Here is an 18,676-nt window from a genome sequence, read left to right as displayed (position 1 = left end):
CTATGCCGCTAATTTTTTCCTTCTATATTTTCGGTGCAAAAAGTGGCACTTTGAAGGTGATTAAGCATGCCTCAAACGCCCATTCACTGTCGTCCTTATTGTTGGGGCTTTGCTAAAGCTTATAATAAATCAGGCTATGTTATTTTTCGCAAGGAAACGTGGCAGAGGGTTAAAATAAGTCCTATTGAAAGAAAATATCATAATGTTTGTACCTACCAAGCCTAATAACCTAGAGAGAGCAAAAGAATTATTGCAAAATATTTGCACACCAATTATTATGAAGGAGCGATCAATGGGAACTGATTATTATTTTTTAATTGAATAGACAATTTTGGTAATGTACATCTGATAAGTGTAACATGAAAACAAGAATAAAATACGATGCGTGCGGAAGGAATGCGTGCAGAAGGAATTTTTCGATGAAAGCAGGTGGCGAAAGTGAAAATGACCCGAATGTCCAGAAACAAGAAGGTGGGTATGAACAACGACCATCAAACTAACCGCACGCCGTGGCACTTCACTTAAATTGGATTAAGAAGAACTTGCTAAGCTGCGACTCTTGAAATGAACGCGCAAAAACTCATGGTGAACTGATTATAGGTGCAAAATTTCCCTCACGCCCATGACAAATCCCGGAAGATTGAAGAATACCCTCAATCTCATGCATATTGACTCTTGCTATCATGTGGGAGGAGTGCGGAAGAAAGACAGCGGAGAAGGGGGGGAAGAGGGAGGAGAGAGGAAAAGGAATCAAAGCGTTTTTATCGGTGAACAATCTCCGTACCGTTGTGTGCCTACTGAAGATGCGTGCACAGGGTTTTCACAGTTCCCCCTCCTGTTCCACCTTCCTCCGCGGCGACGAGGGCCCCCCGGCACGAGCGTGCACTTGCGTGCCGGCGCGTATTTGCGCGCGCGAACACACACAAACACGAGTGGGGAGGTTAAGCGATCATATTCATGCGGGGGTAGCCTCTCGCCTTTCTGCACAGAATGCGTGGGTCCGATCACCACCGTTCCCGTGTTTTCGCCGTCCCTCCACTCGTTTTTCCCTCCTCGCAACTCCACCGCGTCCCGAGTCTTTTTGATCTCTCGTGTTCGCCGACTGCGAGGCGTCAACGACCGATGCGGCGGAATCCACGCCGCTCTCTCCAGGGAGGGCGGACCCCGAGGGAGGTGGGAGTGAGAGCGCGGCGTCTAATGTCACTGCGTGTGCCGTCCCCCGAATCGCGGGGCGCTAACAGGTGTGGTGCCGCCGGCGCCGCGGCGAGCGAAAGTATGTAGAGGGCGTATTTAATTTCCACGGCCCCCGTCTCGCCCGTGCATGAGCTCGCACACGCACACACACACAGATACACAAACAAACACACATGCGGGCAAGTGCACGCACCGTGGATACACCTTCATTTGCCCGCGCGTGTTATTTCGGCATTAAGCGTAGCTCGGGTTGATACGTTGTGCGGGAGTGGAGTGAGAAATACGCTGAAACAAACACAGGCGCTTCCGTCGTGGGGATTCCACGTTCGTTTCCAGACCGTCACGTGCGATTCGTATCCGCTTATGCTACCCAGGCGTTTCGGGCAGTAGTATGAATAGAAACTTGGTTTAAGCAATTTGCTCAGATTATACCATCATTCTACTAAAGAAAACTATCATTTCGCAAGCAATTCAGCTACTCCCGAGTGAGTTACGTAATTAAGAACTTGAGTTAGTCCACTGGCGCGTCACCGCTCTAAATTATTGGCCGACAATCTAGTTTTACGAAGGTAAGGTTAATGACTGACCAAATATTTTTAATTGAAAATAGTAGTTTGCCGACCCTACCTGACTCCAAACTAGTTTTTCATTTCTCTTCTGGTTAAAAGGAAGTAAATCATCATAGCCACTCATATCATATAAACTATGCTTTGGACACGATAAGTTTTTGTTACTCATACTTCGAAAGAATACTTCCTGCAGAAGATCCTTAGAAAAAAATACTCTTCTTCAGTACCAGAAAGGATTGTGATGGTATTGACGATCCATTGCGAAAATTCTCGTCTTGTTATCTGGGGCATAGGAAGGTAAAGTTAGTTATTTGGCAGTAAATATTACTTGGAGGGATCTCGCTCATATTTCAGAAATTTGACCTTAGTTTACAGCACCAGTTTAATATTTTATTTGTCCTCCCAAGTATCTACGATAAGATGTCTTTCCCTCGCACGTACATGGCGTATTCTCCATATGGCTCTTGTGATCGTGACCAGGTAGCGAAGCATCGTATTAATACGCATGGCCACCGCATGTACTGAGCATTGTTTAGATTGTCAAACATTATTGTACCAAGTGTGTGTACTGAATAGTATATTATCGAATTGTATCTATTCTGCTAAACATTCCTCTAGAGGTTTATGTAATTTCTTTACAATGCAACATATATTCAAGCCGATAATAAATTTAAAATATTACATATTCAGGCAGTGTTCTCATGCACTGAAAATCGAACTTAGGCGATTATTTGTTGAAAACATTTGCCATGTTGCGATCTCGAAGTCCTCTGCTACGATTTCCTCTGCATTTAGCTGGCATATTAAGTTCTCTATTATTTAATCTCTGAGCAGAAAGGTAATAGTTATCCCAAGCCGTGAATGATAAGATTTAATTACATGGATATATTCCAAGAAACTGCGGGAGATGCCGCAACAGTAACTTTTGACGGGGTCATCCGTTACAATGCAACAATTTCTGGTTGTAAAAATTGCCAGGGATTCGAACTCGGATCCCTCGATGTCCGGCTGAGTGTTTTACCCAGTTAAGCTATCGAGGCGTCCTATTATATTCCGAAATTTTGGGGGCTTTCAAGGAACAACATCTTAATTTCAAAATTGATATACTTCATTTTTTTATTCAAAGTTTGCTTTTGAGTGGAAAACTATTTTTACAGACTTCAAAATGATTCTTAGACTATTATTAGGGAAATAAATATTGGAGCATACCATATACAATATATCAATAAAAATTGATGGTATAAGTGCTAAAACAGAGTTTACTTGAAACTTCTGTAAAAATGACTAATTTTGGCCTTTTCTCATCCTTAAAAATTGCAGTTAAATATATTAATTGGGCTCTCTCAAGAAAATTTATAAAAATTGGAAAGAATGTAAAGGGAATTTATATTATAAAAAAATATATTTGTGTTAGTAAAGTTCATGACAGGTAATTTAATGTTAAATATGGGGATAACGTAGCCATTATCATGTGAATAGTTGACATTCTCCATTTTCGGGTATAGAAATTAGGTAAGTATTAAAATGTACAAGACCGATAAGAAAGTGGAACGAAATATATATGGAAAACTTTCGCTAAAACGGTTTTTTGCAATGGAAAGGAAATGTCTTGGTCGTCTTTAGCTTGTTCGAACGATGGTTGCAGTAAAGGCTATCTCAACCTAGGATTGGTCGGGAAGGTGGAAGGGTGGGGACCACCAGCGGGAAAAAGTTTCCCAGGCCGGTGCTTGAGCACATTACATTTCGCAGGAGGATATTTCGAGGGTGAGGAATAAACCTACCACCTGTTGATGGGGTATTCCGGGGGCATGTTTTGCTTGGCTACGGTAGGAATAGTAATCTCTAATTACCTCTCGTGTGTATCAATAAACCTTTCTTCCAAAACTTTATGGCGTCTCTGATATAAATCAATTATATACATAAATAAAACAAGCTCAAAAACATTAAACAAGCAAGATTAAAATCTCATTTATTTTTTATGCATTTCCACGAAAGTTGAAAATTGAATTATGATGACAAGAATGATTTATTTTTCAGCAAGATCAAGGAGAATGAATTCCTGTTTGGTATAAGGTGTAACGTGGTGAAGCTATTCCAAAATGACAAGAAATACATTTGCGGTTTTCTATTTAATGTCAAGTGGAAAACCGTGTTTCTTGTCATTACGTGAATTTCGTACATTATACATTTATGGTTTGAAAATTCTGTCATGATAATTTTATATATACCACATCTAATTGAATACATTTTCATGATTTCGGGTGTTTGTGATGTGGCATGAATCTCTAAATGTCGAAAGTAAATAATGAGCGTATATAAGGTCAATGCTTTCCATTAAATATATTTTTCCATAGTGTGGAGTTGGTTTTCGAAATAGCTTAAATGGGCGGATATGAGGTCAACCCCAATCAATCATTAGGTTTCAAATTTTACCGTTAATGTTTCCATCCTTTCTACGGAAATAGCCTGAACCATTACTATTCATAACTGTCAACGAAATTATGTTTATAACTGTCAACGAATGTTCACAAGATGATAGCGTGCCAAGTTGGGAATCCAGATTGCTTGTTCCACTCTTCTTCTCTTTCTTAGCAACCGTTAAATAGTAGTCATTCATAATGAATTTTTGTCCCGATGGAATGTGGTGATAACCCCTAGGGATGCGGGTAATCAAGCACGAAGTTGTCTGTAGAAAAATTGTCAAATGTTAATGGATCAACGAGGCGGATTCTCATTCGTTTGTCAGGTTAAATTTCAGAGAATCAGCAAAGGTCTATGGGAGAAGCTCTATAGACTTATCGGAGTACGAGGAACACGCACTGCAAAATAAAAGCGAAATTTTCGTTTCCTTTATGGATTTCGAACTACTAATGCTCTTAAATATTACAAGTATTTAAAATATCAAGATATTTTTCTGCGAGAAGTGGAATCTTCCTGCCGTTATTTGGTCGGAGCCCATCGCCATCACGGAATCATTAGTAGTGATTGCTGCGGACGAAAGAGGGAAATATTGCGACAGATAGACAGACAGCCAACCGCTCGTGTGACGTGATATCTTTTCCGCTTTTCTCCTTTTCCATTCCATTCCGAAAAACTATCGCGTCACGGATGAGAAACTCCGCAGCGGTGGCAGGAGGTGGGAAGCAGGCGAAAAATCATCCTCCTGGGAAGATGATGCTATTATGACTCGTTATGCAAGAGGCTCTCTCACACACACGCTCCCCGCGCAGTTGCCGATGCGGAATCGTCTTCCGCCGTCGGGTCTTCCCATCTAGGGAGAAGGAGAGAGAGAGGTTCTTTCTTCGCAAGGTCGCTTGGCTAAAACACTATCTCCTCAATTATCGCTCGTGGTTGAACGTTGCTCAAGGGCATTTACTTGATCTCCTAACCCCGTCCAGCCGTTTCGTTCACGATATGATATTATGGTTAATGTCCTTATGAGTGTTTTGACCCGAGGTTTGACGGCTTTGACTACTGGCAACACCGCCGTCCGTCCCTCTCCGCGGACCACGCATGCCAATGAAAAGGACCGCCTGTGGATGAATTCCTGGCGGCGGCCAGTAGGTGGCGTGACTTGGGTCACTAGCGTGGGCGGGTTTTGGGGCAAGGTAAGGGGGGAAAGGCTTGTTGGGGAGACCTGTTCGTCGCGCGATCGGTGTGGGTGTTTATCAAAACAAAGCAGGGAAAAAAAGTAGTCCGAGGGAAAACCTGCCCCCCGGACACTTACGTGGCCACTTATATACGCTTATGAGAGAATTAAATGTCGAATGAACGAGAGAATTAAGGTCTATTTATTCGATCCACTACTGAGGTGCATATCTTACAGCTAAACGCGAACTGTCTTCATACTGTACTCGTAATGTTCATAGTTTCATCGAATCCTATTGGCATTATAACTATTTTTAGTTTTCTATTGCCAATGAAGGTTTGTAGTGTGGTGGTTGTACGGTTACAAGGAGGGTTTCCGCCGCTCCACCGCATTGAAGCTAAATCATTCTGTATCCCATGAAACAATACTTGCATAACCAATTTATACAAGGTAGCATTAAACCAGCATTTATTAGCATAATAATTATGTCCTAGTCAACCTGAGTCCACAAGAGGGAATAAAAATAATATAATTTTTCAAGCGATCTCAGAAAAGAAAAAAAAACACGTCAAGACTGCATCATCTGTCATCTCATTCCGTTATCCATTGACAAGTGTATGAATTAAAATTCAATGAATGCAATTTTTCTTAAATAACAAACTTTATTATCCTAGTTAAGCGTCGTATCATGAGGCAGTAGGTTCCAATTCTGAAATGCAACGGTTAATAGATGTGGCTTTCGCGCCCTAAAATTTGAAGGAAAAAAATTGTGAAAAATAATATGTCCAAAGGGTGGGTCATTAATTAAACAGCAATTCACATAGAAAAAAGAATTACGATAATCGGGTATCGGGGAGTAAAGAGACGGATCCTCACTTCAGTATTACCTACAAATATCAGAAATGGGACATTATGTGAAGAGGTTTCGATATATGTCATACAACTATGTTAAGGCCATCTTACAGTGCGTCTCACTCCCAAGCATCTTGAAGAGCGGCTGAACTTGCCGGGTGTCTCGTCTTTGTAGCGAGCTCTCGAGAAACATTAATGTTGTCTCCGTCGTCTCCTTTTTGCCGTCGGCTTTTTACTTTACTTTGCGTCCCGCTTTGCTGTCTCAGTGTGTATTATGAACTATTTAAAATAAACGAACACGATCACAAATTATGGATTATTGTATATACTTAGATTTCAATGGGAATTTTTCCTTTTGGAATTTAAGTAAAGAGTTTCAAAGTTTCTCGATTACTCACGAAGACAAAATTCTATAACTGGGAAACTAGCATACATTATTCTCCATTTTTTTAAGAACACAAAAATAAATTTTCGACTCTTGTACGTGATTTGACCTCCACCTTGCACAATAAATATGTCGAACGAGCGAATCACAAGTATATTGACCGGAAAATGATATTTGAGATATATACATGAGAACTTAAGGAATTTTCTTATCAAACCAAAAGTCGACATGCTCAATTCTTGGTGAAGTATTCAGTCACTATATCACATAATATTTCTCCACTCATCTCTTTTTAAAACGGACTAGATAATTCACCTTTTAATGAACGACATCCTGATCCTCGGGCACTGAGTAGTATTACATAACATCGAACTAGCTATCAAGTCTAAGAAGAAAGCCCAGCCGACTGTGGAGTGCAATTCTATTTCTTTTGGTCTGGAAGTGATTCGGCCTTATGCCATTTATTTCCTCCTAGCGCTTTGCGAAATGCATATCAGTTTATCTCTTTGGCGGCATTCGTGTAATCTTAAAGAACTGAAGGAGATTTAATTGGCTTTTGGCAAATAGGAGAACCCCCATTAAGAACCACAAACATTTTAAAACATGTTTCAGGAGTATCTATGGGTCAGATATTTTACGAAGTATACGATTGCTTTCTCAAGTGCCTCGACCTGAAATGAAATAGAACTCCGTTGATGTTGATAGCAGAATGAAAGTCAACAAAAGAGTGACTCCATCGGGAATGTGCTAACAGTGAAAGGATCAGGCATAATGATCTCTGCTGTGAGAAAGAAAATAATAGGAGTGAAAATAGAAACAATTGTATTTGTATTAGCCTTAGGGACACTGCTGAAGAGTAATTGATAAATGTATGGCAGAATTTCATCGTATCTTTCTTATTCATGTATAGTTGTTCGATATGGTTTTTAAATTCATAATATCGTCTAATTCACAATCATTAGGGAGAATCTCCGTTGTAGTCACTTCTCAGACTGGAAAGGTTCATTTTTAATGTAACTGATTACAATTACCAAGATAAAGCGTAACATAATTGCTTAGTATCGTGCCTGGGTTTCTAGCGATTCGATGACTTAAAACTAATTCAAATTAATTGTAAATAGCGTAGTGTTTACATAAATACATACAAATCTCGGTCATGGTGCATAGACGTTTTGTGAGTTTTCCTACCGAGAAATGAGAAGAGCTACGGGCATCTCATGAATCGGTCATTTGATAGCCTTTTGTAATCTCGCAGTTGAGGTTGCGGGCACTTTCCAATTTCCCATAACCTTTAGCGACTAAACTAAACATTTAGGGGCCACTAAAAAGTCGTAAAAAACTACAGGTATATAGTATATAAATTATCCTGTGGTTTATATACTACAGGTTTTTATTTCAAGCATTCGGAGTTACCCGAAAGACTGAAAATCTATTCCTTAGCCGGGAACTAGAAACGTGTAAGTTTTAGCAGACGATGAGCATCTAAACACGAGATGAAATAATTGGGAATTCATAGTTAGTTTTTGAGATGCGGAGTTAGTGAACTACGGGATCGATATCCCAAAAAATATATAAAATGAAAAGGCGCAGATAACTCTTAGAACTTGATTCCTGAAAATAAGTTGCATGCACGTAGTGCTATAGTGCTGCGGCTTCGCTGCAGAATTTGGAGCCCCTGAATCAATCAGCATGCTCATTTATTCGGACGTTCTCCAATCTCCTATAATGTATGCCTTCCTTAAGAACCGAAATGACCCCAAAATCCCTCGAGGTGACCGGATTTGAAGACTCTATCCCAATCGATTATATCTCGAATGGGCTGAGATTCCGATCTTTCGAAGAAATTGAATCCGAAAGCGACGAAGCACGCGCTCTCACTTTTACTCTCTCAAGCATACGTGCTTAAGTTTCCGTTTTCCCTTACAAATTCGGTCTGGTTTGTAGGAAACGAAATGATGTGGAAGCTCAGCTCAGAAACGCTGGTCCCTTGCCACAACGAGTGCTCAAAGCTTCTCTTAACCATGAATGGTAGTGGAGGCGAGAGTGGCACTAGCACGCTCCATAGGTGTGATATCTCTCCAAAGTTCCCTCCTTCCATCCGCTCGCTGTTTTATTACGGCTGTGGGAAATACAAACAAATGGTGTTCGTTCAAGAGAAAAAAATACCCGACGTTACTTTAGGGGCGTTACTTCACGCTCACAGAGAACTTAGAAATCCTAAATCACATCGGCCAGGTCTTGTTGCACAATTGATAGTAATTAAAGCGGAAAACGATTGGAAGATAATTCATTTCAACGACATAAATGATAGTTTAAGTCGCGGTATTAAGAGATATTTACAAGGGGCATTAACATTCCTCCATAAAAAATATTGAACATATTTTTCCCATGTCGTCCCTAGCTAAAAGCAAGCAAGAAAACTCAAGGGGCTTGCTGGGAGGGAAACGAAATTCTCGCCTGAAGCTCACTGAAACGCGGATAAAACGTTGAGTCAATGCATGTTACACACCCACTAAACGCCGAATGCCGTGCCTCAGCGTCAATGAAACTTTGCGAAAGCTTGAGATCAAATTAATGATGGTCAAAATTGCACGATGGACGGCTCCGGGCGTACTTATTCTGAATTCGCATGATCTTATAGGAGATCCCACAACTTCAGTGGGCGGGTCAGAATATTGCAATTTATTGTACGCGTTTTCCAGATAAATGTTCCATTCCGAAAAATCTAGCGGACATGAGTTCAGTTTCGCATATAGTCCGCAATCCCCTCTAACAAGCATTGATTAATCAGTCGAATATTCCTCAAAGTTTACACTAATCTTAAGTATATGTTTTGTATTTATCAATACACGTAACGTTATAATATAATGAATGATAATTAATCCATCATAAAATCGATTTTATTTTTTAAGAAATTCTTTTATTTTCACAACCTCGATACATGGAGGCTCCTCACAAGTTTGGATAACTTAATTTGCAAAGGCTTAGTTTAAAAATGCTATGTAAGGATTTCGAGTTGTCTGATGTTGATTTCGGCGTAGTTTCGGCGTTTAGCTGATCTAAATTTTAACCAAACCCAATCTTTCTACCGTGGGAAATGGAATAGCTTTTGGAAGTTAACGAAATTCTATAGTCATTCCACAAAAAGTTTCATATTCGGGATGTGGAAAGTTTCCTTCAAGTCTAATTCCTATGGTGTATGACATTGGTTGCTATTTCACGGAGAGTAATATGACAAAGAACTTATTCTTCGGTTTAACCACTGTAAAAGCGCTTGTGTAATTTGATGACATTTCATACATTTTGCGGAATAACTGTAGTCACCTGTAAACATCCATCTAAAATCTTAAACAACTCAGCAGCCATCTGTTTACGCTGAGTCCGAACTAATAGGTTTTTACGATTATAGGAGGGAGAATTCATGAACAATATATTATAGGTACATTTGCCGGTTTAATAAAATGAAAGAACTACTCTCAATTTACAGCTATGAAGAACGTAAGGTAGAGATTGCTTCTTTGATTATATGATCGAGGTTATTGCTGTAACCAACATGATTATGGGATTTGCTATACCACGCGCCGTGCGCTTGTTTAGTATTAATTTTATAATGACAACAATTAATTTTCGCCTTCCGAGCACCCGATAATGAAGGAGGACCCGTTCTAGGAAAAACCACAATCCAGAATGTCCTGTCCCGTGACCTCGTCTACAAGACACGGCTGCAGCGAGAATCGTGAGGGTGACCACTCCCCCACCCGCCACAACCCGTATAAAGTGGACTTCCAGAGAGAAAAAAGAGCAGTCGCGCTCTCGGGAGAAAGTGAATGCATGCCCTCGACAGTTTTCTTCGCCCGCCAGGGCGGGAGAGGTGTGAAGGGTTACTTCCGAAAAGGAAAAAAAAGGTGTCGTCGCCATATGGTCGCTGGATACTTCATTGTGATTCATTTGGCGACGTTACGAGGACGCTGCGTGGGTGTCCTTCTGCTGACGGGTGCGAAAATGACATTTCGCTTATTTCAACGTGAATGCGCTCCGGCCGCGGCTCTCAAAATGGGTAAACGGGTGATCTGGATCGGGAATGGCCATCTGAGTCGCTGGATTCCGAGGAAATGCGGCGCCGCTGTCGCTCTCGTTCGATTGCATTCCTTCCATCCTCTGTCCAAGTCGATCCGGGCGACGAACATTTCCCTCGCGAGCGACCGCAGGACGGTAGGATTCGATCCCGACGGCATGCCAAGTGGGCATGTTGATTGGCAAAGCAAGCGTCACGTGGTGGGTGTTCGCCGTCCTCGGCTCGGAAAAAAAATCGTCCAAAGCCTCACCCACGAATGGCTCTAGTTCGTTGCTCAAATGGTGTAACGGATGTTGACTCTATTACCATAGGCATAATGTACACTTTTTGTTACTGGTTTGAAGAGGAAGCGTGGGAGCTGATGGGGAGGTGCTGGGTTCAAATCCTCCTTATGTCACCCGTCTTCTTCAGTTATACGACGGTGTTGTCTAATAAATATATCTGAAAAAATATGCGCATTAGAGGAAAAGTAACTTTTTCCCCTTGGGAATGCGTTATACGTGATGCAGTGATCAGTTTGAAAGTTTAACTCTCAACGGAAAAATCAAAGAATCAAAAATCTTTCGGCTCATGACTAGGTTTGTGGCATTAATTTGAATTCGCAAATTTCAGCCTGAAATTAACAGGGCGAAAAATATATACGATGGCTTATAATGCTTGATTATGAATATGCAAATTTAAATTATAGACATGAAATTTGCTCAGTCAATCATGAGTTTAGAAATTGCAAGTATCTATTTCTTTGTTCTGCGGCATTTTTATCGAATACATTATTTCATATAGGCATTAACAATTTCGATACTATCAGCGAGTGGTAATGCAAAATTAACTTGGGTACCAGTTCATATTCCCACAAAATAAATTAAACATGGATACAAGTTTACCCATGAAAACAAGAGCCTTGGTCCGGTCTGTTTCTAGTATGTTCTTCTCTTAGTCATAATCCGCTGTTTTCTTTTCCATGTTAGACACATTAATGACAATTAGACTAATTCACTGCAGTTATGGCGCTGATGAATCGGACTCAAATAATTATAGGGGAATGTATGTACTCGTCAACATTAAATACCTTAACTTGACTACATTCTTGACTGAATAGCAACATAATGTGTCTATTCATTTAAACCGCGCGGGTCAACGACGATTAGGCCTCATCATGTATCATTCCCGGTGTGACGATACAATCGCTCTGGCCTTTGTGCTTGTGACAATGCACTCATGTGTGCTTATTCTGCAGAATGAAGCACCTGGGTAAGGAACTGAATTTTGAATGACTGTCAACTGCAACAATTTCATGCCAACATTTCTGATATTGATTCGCATTGACATCCTTAATGAATATATCCCTTTGGTAGTTCCGTCCAAAAACACCTATACCTTATTCGCATAAAAACTAATAGTTAATAGTATTGAGATGGAATTTCGGTCGTTCGGAATTAATGCATTGAAGTCGTCCACACAATATTACCGTTACATATCCTTTAGTAATATTGCGATCCTAAGTCTTTCACTCCAATCATAGAGTGCAGGAGCGCAGAAGGGGAGCTGGAAACAAGCCAATGAACATAAATTACTTTTTGTTGTGCTGTCCGAAACGAACCTCCCGCCGCATAGAATTTTATGGGTGTCCCAATTGCGAGCGTGATGACATTTCCCCACCACCGCTTCTCCATCCCCCGCGGACGTCCTTGATCTGACATCGGCTATCCCAAACGACGCGTGCTTTATTCACTTCGCACCTCGCTAAGCACACACAATGATGCCCCCCACCCCGACTTCATTCCATGCCACAGCACAAGACGATGCAAGTAGAAGCAGCAACACAGTTTAACCGTGGGATGCCAGCGGGATCACAATGACCATTGTTAACATTTGAGTAAGAATTCATATCGAGTGTGCGACCTCTGATATGGACTATTATAACTTAAAAGTCATTGTTACTTATCGATCAGCATTTATTTTTCGAGCCATATGTGAACGAAATTAAAAAGTAATTTTCAGCGCTTTCGCTGCATTAGTTTCCCATTATTTTTAATGGCAAGTTCTAAGCGACATTTTGGGATCACAGATAGAGATTTCTCGGTTAATACTTTGCTTCGCATAATGATTTGACTTATCACCTGATGGAATAGCTCTGTGGTTGCTATCACCATTGTAAACATGATTCTGAAGAAAAACCTTTCAATCAGTTTTTATCATAAAAGGATAGGCCAGCATTCCATGAAATGAAAGGGTATTAGATGAATGGTTTAAAAGAAGATTATGACACATCATTTGTGATCTCCGCTTAGCTCATGCTTCAATATTTTCCCCGAGTTGCTCACCACAAGAAGAAAATGAGGGAAGGGCAGACGGTTCTACTAATGCCTTCAAGCCGTGATACGTCTTAGTAAAACTGCCATTTAAGTTGCCAAAGCTTAATACGTCTCAATTGAGATTTATTATTAAGAACTATAAATACCTCTATTTCAATATTAATAATTATTTGCATACATTTGCTCACAAATACATGACACCTTTACTTCTAATCATTCAACAGACTTGCACTACGTTAAGAACTTACTTAGGGGGTGTAGCTGTAATTATTGTCAACTTAAATTCAAATAAATGTCAACCAAATTAAATGAAATTACTCTCACCAAGATGTTTACAAACAATTCTGATAGGAAAATCGAAGAGGAATTCCTTTATCCATAGCTGCATTTATTTCAAAGTTTTAAAATTTGCTCCTAATTAATGCATGCATATATGGAAAAGCGGCAGGGGCTGCTAACTTTTTTCACTCGATAGATATAATGAATTGCCAGTCAATACATTTGTGTGAGCATCTTTTTTTCCGAGTATGAACCAGTATTATCTCCCATATGAGAAGAACATCGACAGCTGACATTAGTGAATTGTAAAGAAGAAAAGTTATAGTCATCTTCCTCAGCGATTTTGACCTCCTTAGGTCTCTTTTCTACCCGACAGTTTAACGACCTCCAAGAAGAACCTTGCATTTCCGTGACACCAATTTTAGCCTAATGAACTCAACTAAAAGCCCTTTAAGGAAGCTTCTCTGGACGCAGTTTATTCATATGGGCAAAACTGTTTAGCTTAGTTCCTTAGTGCAAGAGAACAACCCACTGTCGAAATTAAATCTTCTGACAATGTGGTGGAACTATTATAGAATGATTTGAGCGTAATGGAAAGAACGAATCTCCCGAAGGCGAGGTTTTTCTAAATGGCGTTGAAGTTTCTTAAAAGGCGCTATGCCGTTTATTTACGTTAATACAGAAGACTGGTCTAGCGTAATAAGTGCGCATTTTGTAGTAACATAGTTGGATTACATGCCTAACGATAACAAAATAAAACAATTTATCTTGAAACAAATAATAATTATTGTTAAGGATAAAATTAGGTGAATAATTTCACGAAATCAACGGGCGTCGTATCTTGCGATGCCTACTTTTGGGTAGTAACGCGTTAAAGGAATAATACACCATGTTAAAAGTTGTTTTTCAAGTACCTCTGGACACATTCCTTTGTTCTTTGTTAGCTTTTTAACTTAACACATTTATTGCATTAGAAAAACAATTAACTTAAAACTTTAAAAGTTATTCTTACAACGAAAGGTTATTCTCATTAAAATAACTTAGCTTATCACCTATGCACGCGGGAAAAAAGTATCGACAATGAGAAGGCTTCAACTAAAATAAAACATTCCTACCATTTTGAGATGAATGTAACTATAGCTTCCATAAGGTCCTTTTTTTTGAAAAATAAAATAATAATATTTTGTAATGAATATTCACAGGATTAAACTATTTTGTTAAATTTACTTAAAAGTCAATTCTGACATAGCATGAATTAAATTATTTTTATCATGCTTTCAATTTTAACTTAAATTAGTAAAAAATATGTTTTATTTAACTTCCTTATACGATCTCCTGATAGCTTATATGGATAATAAATATTTAAAAAATAAAAATTTGTGAGTTTTCACTAATTTCTACAAGAATATCCCCGAAATCCGTTATTTTAGGTCATAATCGTGGGCCTGCGTGCACTGAGAACGCTCTGAGTAGAAGCATTCAAAAACATTTCGGTATTTCCTTCGAGCCGAACTGAGTAAATGAGGCACTGGAGAATTCTTTGCATCTACTCAAAGGCACCCGAGCGAAACAGCCGTAGTCCGCGTAATGGCGACACGCACTAATTACTACGAAAAAGTGAAATGTTTACGGAACGCGCCGAAACCATGTGATCAATTATCTCTTGAGAGGCGCTAGTACCACAGAAATATTTGGTAGGTCGTTTTTTCGTCAAGCAGCGGAAAACTAGGGGGATGGTGCGACCCTGATGACAATAATACCCCCGCCACACGCCCTTATGGCGGCTTGCGGGGTATTATGTAGATGTAGATACTTATCTAATATCTGCGTGTCTGTGCGTAGAAGGATGGATCATACGAGTAGTATCAACCATGCGGCTCCAAATCAAATACCAACCCCTCGCCTTGTTTAAAAACTTAGTAAAACTTACTAGACTCTAATCAAGAGATAGCATAAAATAGAATTTCCTTCCATCATTGTCGCTCGATGAATGAATGCCGCTTTTAAGTCTTAAAATGCGCTCGTTTACGGTTATCAGTAAAAGTGGTAACCGTTGTATCGATTAGGAATTGGATGAATTCTGCCTTATGGAATTCTTCCGCAAGCAATTCCAACGGGTAAGCACAGTCTCTGGTCTATTCTTGGGAACTGTAATTCGCATACAGCAAGCAGAGGGACATAAAATTAGTATAATATAAATAAATGATTGAGCGCATTATTTCAGCAAGTACACATTACCAGTGAGGACCTTTTTTTAGGATAAGAGAGAACAATGCTGCCGCGTATTACCGTTTTTATTGGCCATAGAGTTAATGTCATCATTCAGTTTACGGCATTGAATCTACTTAGGTGATTGAAATCATATATTGAAACATTATATATTACATTTGATGATTAGAGGGTGAAGATTCAAAGGAATATTCCTGATAGATGCATTGAATGCTATAAGTATATAAGTATAGAGTAAATTTTGCCCCTCACAACTTTTACGTTGAAATAGACTTTACAAAATATCATTGAAAACTAGTGGGGACAGACACGCACGATCAAAATTGCTATTTTGCCCTTTAGTAAAACAAGTAATGGATGAAACGCAATGCATGCATGAAAAAAACCGCCGATGTTCGCAATTTAGCAATAAGAAGTTTTTAAAAATTAAACGAAGCGGAATCTGTCAGCGTAATTTTGTTGATGAATTGGCATAAAGGAATACTACTTGAATGTGAATTCAAAATGCATTCAGTGAAACTTACCCGCAAGTGCAAATCTCGCAAACGCACTGCTCCTTGGCCGGCTTCTTGATATCATCTTTAGTCGATGGCTTGATGGCCTTTGCCGTTGTCTTCTCTGTCACCTTTTCCCTCACCACCTGCTGCATCAAACTTTGTTCTTCGGCATGGGAACTAGAGGAAACCGAAAGTTCCTCGACAACCGTTGAAGACTTGCTGACCTGTGTTTCCTTTGCTGCCACAGCCGAAGAGGAAGACTGGGACGACTCCTGAACGACCACTGAATCGGCTGAAATGCCCTCGATGGCCGATTTAGACACGATTGATCCGTCCACGACGTGGCTGGACGACACTAACTGATTGCTGCTGCTGCTCTTGGACACAGATTCCTGAATCTGGCGAGATGAACTTTCCACGACTTGTGTACTAGAAACGATTTCCTGCACCTCTTGCTGTGAAGATGCACTCCTGCTACCTGAAGATACCATTGTTGTACTGGAAGAACCCCCCACCACTTCCGATTTTTTGCCAGCGATTCTTGTTTCGGAAGAAGACGACATGATTTCTGAGGAACTCTGCTTTTGAGAGGAGCTTCTCCCTCCGGATGACACTACCATTTTCGTCGACGAGCCACCCACTATTTCCGTCTTTTGACCCGCGATCCGCTTCTCAGAAGAGGACCTTAATACTTCCGAAGATTCTTGCATTCTCTGGGAGGAAACCTTACCCCCTGCAGAGGAGACGACCATGGACGTGGAAGTACCGCCACTCGTCTCTAACGCCCCACCACCGATCCTGGTTTCCGATGTGGAAGATGCTATTTGTTTACTACTGGAGGATGCTTCTTCGAAGTAACTCCTACTCTCCATTTGGGAAGAGGAAGACTTTTGAATGGAAGAAGAGGATGATGCCGCTTGTTTTGTAGATGAAGATAAACCTCCCATTAGCACCACTTGTTGGTCGGATGACTGGCTCACTCCTTTGGTCCCGCTGTTGTGCTCGACACCGCTGGATACGATCTGTCGCTGCTGTGATCCTCCGGAAGTAATCATGGACGAGGATGCATCCCTCATCCTCGACTCTGAAATTTGTGAGGATTCTAGCACCATTGATTCAGAACTAACATGCTCTTGATGTACGGCTGAAGAGGACGAAGACGAGACTTGTTCTGATACAGAGTAGGCATTGCTGCTTTCAGCCATAGACGTCTCTCCCACCATCTGCACGAGCTGCTGCTCTTGGGGAAGCACCATTCTCTTTTCCGTCACAACAGTAGTGACGCCGGAGCTTTTTCCCGGTTTGTAAGAACCCACAATCTTCTTTTGGGTCACCTCCTGAGGTGTGCCTTTGATGACTTTCTTGGTTACCACGGTGGTCCCAGGGATAGGCCTGCCGGAAGAATCCACCTTTTGTGTTATCATAGTTTCTACCCCGCCTTCCATTACGCTGCTGCTGGACATGACCTCTTGGCTAGAGGAAACTACCTTCGAACTAGTTGACACTCGTCTCTCCTCCGTCACTCTTGAGCTGCTAGAAGACTCTTGGACAGAGGTTGAGCTCCCGGCAACTTCTGTCAATGTCTTCACAATCCCGGAGGAACTTACTCCATTGCTCGTCGTGGCGACATCTCCGTTGGCTGCCAAAGTTCCGTTGGCAACCGCACCATTAGCGACTGTTTTCTCCTGCTTCGATGTGGATGGGGTGGAAGCGCCTGCCGTCGCTGCTTGTTTCTTGGACACGGAGGGCTTTCCAGCGGCGGGCCTTCCAGAGGGTTCTTCCCTCGTCTTCCCTCTGGGGCCTCCCTTCTTGTCGATCGTCATCTTTAATGTCCCGTCTTCACCTCCTCTTCCCCCAAATTTCGTCTAGTCGTTGTCGAAGGAGGATCACCTGCCCTTTTTCTTTAGGTGTATAAACTCACGTATAAAAATAATTATTTCTCGCTCTCCTCCCCCCACTTGCCACCGGCGCCGTTTAGTTTTGTTATCGCGCCCCACACTCGTGCCTGATATGCTTTCTTTCTTTGGTGGGAGCGTCCTTCTCCAGGCGTTCTTTTCGTCGTGAGAGCCCGAGAATGAATGTTGGCTCTCCTAACCAGTCCTCTGCAAGAAGACTGTCAGAGCGGGGTAGGGGAAAGCTAGTTCTTTCTTCCCTCCTCCGCCTCCACCTCCCTCTGGGTCGGTCTTCGAGAGTGAGTGTGCGAGAGAGAGGGAACCGGGCTTTGGCCAATCAGACGCGGTGGGTACAGCCCGCGAAGTTCTACCGCGAGGTCGCGGGTGGGTCGGCTAAGAGTGGGTGGTGCTGAGGAGGGGCGAAGAAGGGAGGGGAAGGGGGGGAGGTGAGGAGGAGAGGAAGGGTTGAATCAGGAGTGCAGGAATGAGAGGGAGGGGAGAAATTGAAGGGTGGGGTGGGGTTGTCGGAAAGCAAAAAGGGTGGGAGTCCGCGAGGGGGAGGGAGGGGGGTCGGGTTAGCCGCGTGGGGAGGGGGACAGCGGGCGGTGATGCGTCCATCTCCCCGCGACACATATGAGCGGGGGCGCACGCGACTAGAGCGAGGAGAGCGGCGCGGCAGTGGGTAGAAGAGGTGCGGAACAGAAGAAGTCCTTTGGGTGTCGCCGCATCTTCTAGCGTTGGCAGATTTTGTGCAGGGCCTCCGGGGTGGGAGGGGGGACGCAGGTGCCTATGGAGAGATA

The 18,676-nt window shown here is 41.6% G+C and overlaps 1 protein-coding gene across 1 annotated transcript in view; it reads right to left on the bottom strand.

Moving 5' to 3' along the window:
* Sdb (SAXO downstream of blistered) overlaps positions 1 to 18,066 on the bottom strand; it is a 115,727-nt gene extending 97,661 nt beyond the window's left edge. The window contains exon 1 of the mRNA XM_071588592.1: positions 16,012 to 18,066. Within this exon, the coding sequence (XP_071444693.1) occupies positions 16,012 to 17,807 (1,796 nt within the window). The 5' untranslated portion in view covers positions 17,808 to 18,066. The remainder of the gene's footprint in view (positions 1 to 16,011) is intronic.
* Between the last annotated feature and the right edge of the window lie 610 nt (positions 18,067 to 18,676).

This window comes from Hetaerina americana, unplaced genomic scaffold (assembly GCF_022747635.1).
Source record: "Hetaerina americana unplaced genomic scaffold, ioHetAmer1.1.p SCAF_1, whole genome shotgun sequence".
Classification (NCBI taxonomy): Eukaryota; Metazoa; Arthropoda; class Insecta; order Odonata; family Calopterygidae; genus Hetaerina; species Hetaerina americana.
The sequence above is the reverse complement of the archived record's forward strand: the minus strand, read 5'-3'. Positions and strand labels throughout refer to the sequence as shown.